The sequence below is a fragment of the Oncorhynchus gorbuscha genome, linkage group LG09, assembly GCF_021184085.1.
Source record: "Oncorhynchus gorbuscha isolate QuinsamMale2020 ecotype Even-year linkage group LG09, OgorEven_v1.0, whole genome shotgun sequence".
Classification (NCBI taxonomy): domain Eukaryota; kingdom Metazoa; phylum Chordata; class Actinopteri; order Salmoniformes; family Salmonidae; genus Oncorhynchus; species Oncorhynchus gorbuscha.
The window spans coordinates 37,905,253-37,912,378 of NC_060181.1; the positions used below are offsets into that span (position 1 = coordinate 37,905,253).

The 7,126-nt window shown below is 45.1% G+C and overlaps 2 protein-coding genes across 2 annotated transcripts; one reads left to right on the plus strand and one right to left on the minus strand.

The window, feature by feature from the left end:
* The first annotated feature begins 9 nt into the window (after positions 1-9).
* On the plus strand, positions 10-2,514 carry LOC124043523 (40S ribosomal protein S18). Its single transcript, XM_046362206.1, has 6 exons — positions 10-83; positions 744-842; positions 959-1,045; positions 1,433-1,534; positions 1,748-1,839; positions 2,392-2,514. The coding sequence occupies exons 1-6, from the start codon at positions 81-83 to the stop codon at positions 2,465-2,467; spliced, it is 459 nt and encodes a 152-aa protein (XP_046218162.1). The 5' UTR covers positions 10-80; the 3' UTR covers positions 2,468-2,514.
* Positions 2,515-3,437: 923 nt separating this feature from the next.
* LOC124042809 (E3 ubiquitin-protein ligase RING2-A-like) lies at positions 3,438-6,876 on the minus strand. The gene is given in 8 exon segments (XM_046360928.1): positions 3,438-4,107; positions 4,257-4,476; positions 4,576-4,787; positions 4,789-4,903; positions 5,099-5,314; positions 5,467-5,627; positions 5,928-6,027; positions 6,592-6,876. Coding segments are annotated over 7 exon segments (1,146 nt in total). The 5' UTR covers positions 6,006-6,027; positions 6,592-6,876; the 3' UTR covers positions 3,438-3,963.
* Positions 6,877-7,126: the final 250 nt, after the last annotated feature.

Genomic DNA, 7,126 nt, shown 5'->3' on the forward strand with positions numbered 1-7,126 from the left:
CTCGGGGAACTCGCGAAACGAAGGCAAAAGCCATCGCGAGAGTCTCGGAATTTCCTCTTTGAACGGAACCTGCTTCCAAGATGGTAAGTGCGGAATTGGGTTACCAAAATTATTGTCAATATCTGCATTCATCGTCACTGTTAGGGACATTCTGAAAATAGGACGACTATGATACTATTGCTATCATTGTGTTTGAGAACTTTTATCCTTTATTTATCATATTGAAGTTGCATAGATTGACGCAAATGTTCAGCTAACTCCCTATGCTGAAATACCTATTTCGCGCCGACACTACGCTGCAGGGAAGTACAGCTTTTGTCAATATAGGCTTTATGTGTTTTCTTAATAGGTTGTTGTAAACCTCCGTTTCACGTACTTTGGGCTGGTGGTTGTTATTATAAGCTATATTGTTTTTAACCGTCCATGGTAAGCTGGTCTCATTGCTGCTAACGTTGTCTAATGCTACCGAGTTAACGTCAGTCCTCGTCACTACGGTAGCAAGCTGACCAGGTGGCGACTGATATTTTAAATCAAGATTTTGAAACTAGGTGTTAATTCACGGCCTTAGTTGTGGAAATACAAATTGTTAGTACAGTCACACTGTTTGCTGGCTGGCAAGAAAGGCCACTGCCAGGCCTCATGAGGCAACGATGTAGCTAACTTGCTAACGTGATGTAGCTAACTTGCTAACGTTACATAGCTAAGTGAATCGCTATTGACCCTGTTTTGTCTTTTCTCTGCAGTCTCTGGTCATTCCTGAGAAGTTCCAGCACATTCTTCGTGTTCTCAACACGAACATTGATGGTAGGAGGAAGATTGCCTTCGCCATCACAGCCATCAAGGTAGCTAGCTATGCTTGTTAAGAATTAATTTCTCAGGGCTATGTAGAGATGACTACACAGTTGGCTAATGTGGGACTAAGACCTACAGTAAAGGTTCATGTATATTTCCTTCACAGGGTGTTGGCAGGCGATATGCCCATGTTGTCCTGAGGAAGGCTGATATCGACCTCAGCAAGAGGGCTGGAGAACTTACTGATGATGAGGTGAGAGGACTGTATGGGGCAGTTGTGGACATATCATTTACCTAAACATGAAAGCTGGATGCATCATAGGCTGTGTTTAGACCTGGAAGCCCAAACTTGATTTTTTTTCGATGGTCTTTTGACCAATCACATCAGATATTTTTCAGAGCTGACCTGATTGGTCAAAAGATCTGTTAGCAATCAAAGGTCAGAATTTAACTGCCCGTATAAACTCAGCCAGAGGGGCTGAGGCCGGAATTCAAATAAATCACAGGGTGTTGGATTTGAATCCTGGCCTTACACTCCTTTCATGGATCTCCTTGCATCACTCAATGAGTTATTGTGGTGTGGCCCAGTCATCTGTGAACTCTGCCTACATTACATCTGAGTGGATGTATTTGTCCCCAGGTTGAGAGGGTGGTGACAATTATGCAGAATCCTCGCCAGTACAAAATCCCTGACTGGTTTCTCAACAGACAGAAGGACGTAAAGGATGGCAAATACAGCCAGGTACGTAACTGCAGCAGACTTGAGACATCTGACTACTTTCCAAAATTGGAACTAAACTACTTGAGCTTGTTGCCGTCGCATTGATATTGGCTAGTTAAAGTAACCCTTTGTCTTCGTGGTGCAGTTAATACAAATTAAGTCATGTTTCTGAAGGCTAAATGTACAATTGTCTCCCAATAATCCAACCTTACAATGGTCTTTGTATGTTTATAGGTCCTTGCTAACGGTCTGGACAACAAGCTGAGAGAGGATCTTGAGAGGCTGAAGAAGATAAGGGCTCACCGTGGACTCAGGCACTTCTGGGGGTAAGTGCTTTTCTGATGTCCAGCTATATTGCATGGCTGTTTTCTGTATTTTAATGACTAAATATTTTATGGGCAAATCCCAATGCTCTGCCAAAGGCCTGTTTCCAGATGCATACTGCTTAGTTCTGAGTTGTTTTGAAGGCACATGAAAACGAGTTTGTTGGCTGAGTTCAATTCCTGTATTTGGACAGTAGTTTCCTAACATTTTGTGCATACTGGACTAAAGCACTTTCACTAGAGAATAGGCTTTGAATATGTTCTACGTAAAAGCTGATCCTAAACTATGCTTAGCTTGATCTCCGTACTGCTGAGGTGTATCAAGGAGACATTTAAGCAACTTTTAGTCAATTGCAGTAACTGTAGCACAAGTTCCTTAAGTGATTGTAAGCATACCAATTATGATATAATGGTCAACACATTTGTCAATATCTGCTGTCAGTGTGATCAAATCATTTTGTCCTATGATGACTACTAAATTCCATTAGGATGGGATTTTTCTTACATGTTGACATTCTGGATACATTTAATGACTTTTTCCTGTCCCTATTTTAGTCTGCGTGTGCGTGGCCAGCACACGAAGACCACCGGTCGTCGTGGTCGCACTGTTGGTGTGTCCAAGAAGAAGTAAAGTCTCCCTGCTCCCCATGTGTCAATAAATGCACAGTTCATATTTGATTGTTTGCTCATCTCTTCATACTGAGTTGTTTTGGTGCGGTTGTTGTGTAGTCTACTCAGATCAGGGCCTCAAGTTTAGCAGCACTTTAGGCTTTCTTTGCTCCCATGTAGGTAGTAACTTATTGGCCAGAGATTTCACTCACCCGGGCTGCATTCATTAGGAAAAGGTTGTGGTAATGTCATGAAAGGAATTTGACTCCTTATTTTACCATGTCAGATAAATTGACATGCCTCTAAATGTCCCGCAATGTTGTGCTCAAGTCTGAATGGATCTCCAAAGAGGGGACTGAACGAGCACTGTAAACAGACCAATTCCAGGATTTGAAAGTGTGTGTACAGCGCTAGCTGTGCCACCAGAGACTCTAGGTTCGCGCCCAGGCTCTGTTGTAACCGGCCGCCACCGGGAGGTCCGTGGGGCGATGCACAATTGGCCTAGCATCCGGGTTAGGGAGGGGACACCTGTGGCGGGCCGGGCGCATGGTGTTTCTTCCGACACATTTGTGCGGCTGGCTTCCGGGTTGGATACGCGCTGTGTTAAGAAGCACTGCGGCTTGGATGGGTTGTGTATCGGAGGACGCATGACTTTCAACCTTGTCTCTCCCGAGCCCGTACGGGAGTTGTAGCATTGAGACAAGATAGTAGCTACTAAAAACAATTGGATACCTAGAAATTGGGGAGAAACCAGGGTAAACTTTAAAGTGTATTATACCTGTTCATATACATTGTGGTATGATTTTGAAGAATTGGTCATGAGTCCTAGGAGGAGCTCAAGTTCAGTTACTATTAAAATTACAGGTTGCATGTAGAAAAGCGTGCTACACTGTTCACCCTCAACATGCAACCAAGTTTCATTGACTCAATCCAATCATTGTGCTGACTTGATCTTAAGGCTGAAACATCAAGAGTGATAGCACTTTTACTCAAGTTTATATTGCAAAGTGGGATATTGCTTTAATTGTACAAAGACAACCCATGCCAGAACAAAGTGCATCAATCAGGTAAGTTACTTAACTAGCCCTATGGTCATATGTTAAGGATACAGTTACTACTTGACATTAAATTTCCATATAGAAAGGTCTTGATGCTATACTGCAGTATTCTTGCATAATAATCCATCCTTCATGACCTCTAGTCGTCTCAAGGTTAATCTTACAATGAAAAATCACACGGTGCTGAAATGTATCAACCGTTTTGGTGCAATGCCAAGCATCAATACTTAAGGCCGGATTATGTATGTTGTCTGGTGTGTGTGCCAGTCCAAGTCAACAATTAATCAGATCTGCTTTGTAGGAATTCTAAACTTTACACTCGTTTGATTTGAAGCTACGGAAAACAATGTTGAGCCCGGCAATTTAAGGAATGTTCCCAATGACTACCTTCGAAGCAGCTACACACAGCACACAACTCTTAGTCTGACACATGGTCAGAGGGAGTGAGGGGGGGGGCTCCTCACACCTCTTTGGGCTGTGGGGACTTTGGCTGTGATGGTTGAGGCTGTTGGTCCTTGGTGGGGGCATAGTAGAGCTCCAGAGGCTTTCTGACCTTCCAGTACTTCTCATTTACCAGCTCCAGAGTCAGGGAGCCGTTGAGAGTCTGAGGTAGAGAGAATGAAAGAAACGTGAGCCAGAGGTACAAGTCAAAGCATTGGATGCGGATGAAGATAAAGGACAGATTTAAATTAATTCACTGATAATAGCTCCCACCACCCTGAAAAAAGATGACTGATAAGCTTGTGTACTCACAGAGAACTGGCCCCCTGATGTGGGAATGTAGATGGTGTATTGTTTTTCACTGATATTCTTCAAGCTGGCCCCTTCTGCTGCTGCGTCCCCTCCTTTAGCACCCCCCTCTTTCTCTGTTCCTGCATCTGATTGGCTGTCTCGTCTGTCCTCCAGAGCGATACGCAGAGCCAGGTACTTAGACAGGTGGTCCACTGTTGCATTGGCTGTGGTCTTCACATATCTGAGAGGAATGGGTGTCAAAGACCGTTCAAGAATACATTCAGAATTTAAATTTCCATCATTTGAGAAGTGAAACAACACCTCCCCACAGAACCCTCACCTGGTCTGGCTGTAGTCCTGTGTGTTAACCAGCAGGGGGTGTGGGCGGAACACCAGCTCAATCTCAGAGCCAGGGCTCTCTTTGTGGCGGCGGACTGGTGGCGCGGGGCTGCCCCCATCCACCTCCGGGACTGGCCCGTCCAATTCTCTGGGCCGCTTGGGGTTCCGGGTGTGCCCGGCCTCAGGGGGGGGGTGTGGCTCGGGGGGGGGGGACCACATGGGAGGGAGCGGAGTCGTGGGAGAGGTGTGACCGTGTGTCCCCGTTGTCCTCGCCACCACTGAAAGTTGTGTTGTCACTCTCCTGCGCCGGTTTGCGCACTCGCTGGGCTCTGGGGGATCAAGGGTGAGCAGAGTGCGAGAGGCCATTTTACACTTCCAATACTCAAAGGAGGGACTTTCCCTGACTTGTGCAGTGCTGTTCGTTTGTCTACATACTAGTTCTGACAACTCCTGATTCCAAGAATCTTTCCGCTGAGATTTCTGGGAAACCTATAAACCCTACTCCCCATCCCCTCTCATCCTACCTGTGAAGTGCCTGCATGCGTAGCCCCTCCTCGATGCTGGAGCTGAGTATCCGATTGTTGTGCAGTCGGTTGAGTCTCTCCAGCACCCGGTCCTGGTGGGCCTCATACTCGTCCCGGCTGGGGTAGATCTTTGAGATGAGGGCGTCGAAGTTGGAGTCACGGCGCAATGAGCGTCTCGACACCAGCTTCTTTCGGCACGTGGGGCATTCCTTGTTCCTGAGGAGAGGAATGAGAGAGTTAGAGATAAGCTTTCATTTTATAACCTTTTAATATGGGGGTTCTCTTCAGATTTAAACTGGCGCACACTCCAGAGTAGAGAGAATGAAGGGTCATCCTCAAATCGTCACAGCTGTGTGTGTGTCCCTCACCCTGATCGGAGTGCAGTGACGATGCAGTCGGAGCAGAAGCGGTGCAGACACTCCTTGGTGGTCATGGTGTTCTTCAGCATGTCCAGACAGATGGGGCACATCAGCTCACTGTGGAGGCTCCTGGGGGACACTGCTATCTCTGTGCTGTCCATGATCGCCTCCTACAGGCAGGGAGGGGAATGTGTCAGGCAATACAGGTAACTATGGGTCATCTATGTCCTTCAAGGGTCAGCTTTAAACTGATTGGCCATGGCCTGGTTTCAAGTGCACAAAAAAAGCATCCTTCCTTTCCATGGAAATTTCACAAGTAGGTGAGATCAATGATTCCACTGTTCCTCACACCAATGTTTGTTAACTGAGAAACTATAAAAAGGACCGAACTGTTTTTGTGAATGCAATACAATGCTGTTATATCACTTCTCACCTAGATGTATTTCTATGTGGAACGTGATTGTCATTACCTGTGGGCTCCTGTGCAGCTCATACAAACTCAGCTCCCACGTCTTACTGGGGTTTTGGATGTTGACTGGAGTCACCATTTTCTGTTTTAAAAACCCCTATCTATAGAAACGCATGCAAGATGACGAGAAATGTTACACACATTACATTTAGTTTTAGGTAATTAGGCCTACATAGACTGATGTGAGAAGATCTGTGTATAGGTTAGATTGCATTCGATTGCATTACAACTGAGCAACCCAGTTTGACAGCTGTTAAAGACAAGTGAAGAATGAGACAAGTCTGGGCGCACAGGTGGTAATAGTAATAATTATGCAGTAAAAACACAAGGGAAGATGTTTTGGGATAGATAGCTAGTTGTTCTAAAAACAGGGACATGTCAAAGCAACGCAGTTGCAAACATAGGTACATCTCATTACACTCTCCTTGACATTTCATGCTTATTGAGGTCTGTCAACGACAACGATTGTTGTATCGTAACTAGCGAACTACTTTTCTAAACTTATTTTTTTCACAATGATATACATCATTGAGCAAACTGTCAGACTCCGGTAGAATCGTAATGTCACACTATTGTCATGCTATCCGTGTAGCTAGCGTACAAAAAAGGTGACGTGCTGTCGAGCTAGTTAGTGGGACTAGCTACCCTAGCTAGTTGCTACTTACCAAGGAATTTGAAGGACAGCTGGCCGGTGTGGCTAGGCTAGCCGCACAACTAACGTTAGCTAGCTTGCTATGGACTAGATTGTAACGAGACTTTCAAGCTCGTACCGCTATGACCACCTCTGGGACGGGGTTATTTTCCGTCACGATGTATTTTTGAGGGGGTGATACTATCGCTATATTCCATCCAGAATGACAATCATTAATCAAAGACGACAGGTTTGGAATCTCTCTGTAGCCATCTTTCTCACTTTTCGCCGGATATGTGGAGAAGCAACTTCGATTTCCCTTGCAAATAGTTGTCTGATAGCTACCCCTGGTGGTTATTTGGGATAATGCACGCACAAAATACTGTTCAAAGACCGTTCTCTTGAATGGCACGGTACATGTCTTACATTTTCCATTCTAAGAAACATTTATACACTTTTAAATAAGTCTGTCTTTCAAATGCACTTGGACATCTTGGGGGAGAGCGAGAGAAAGGAAGGGAGATGTCAAGACATAGGGCTGACTGATAGTTAAATGTTTGTCTTTTTGT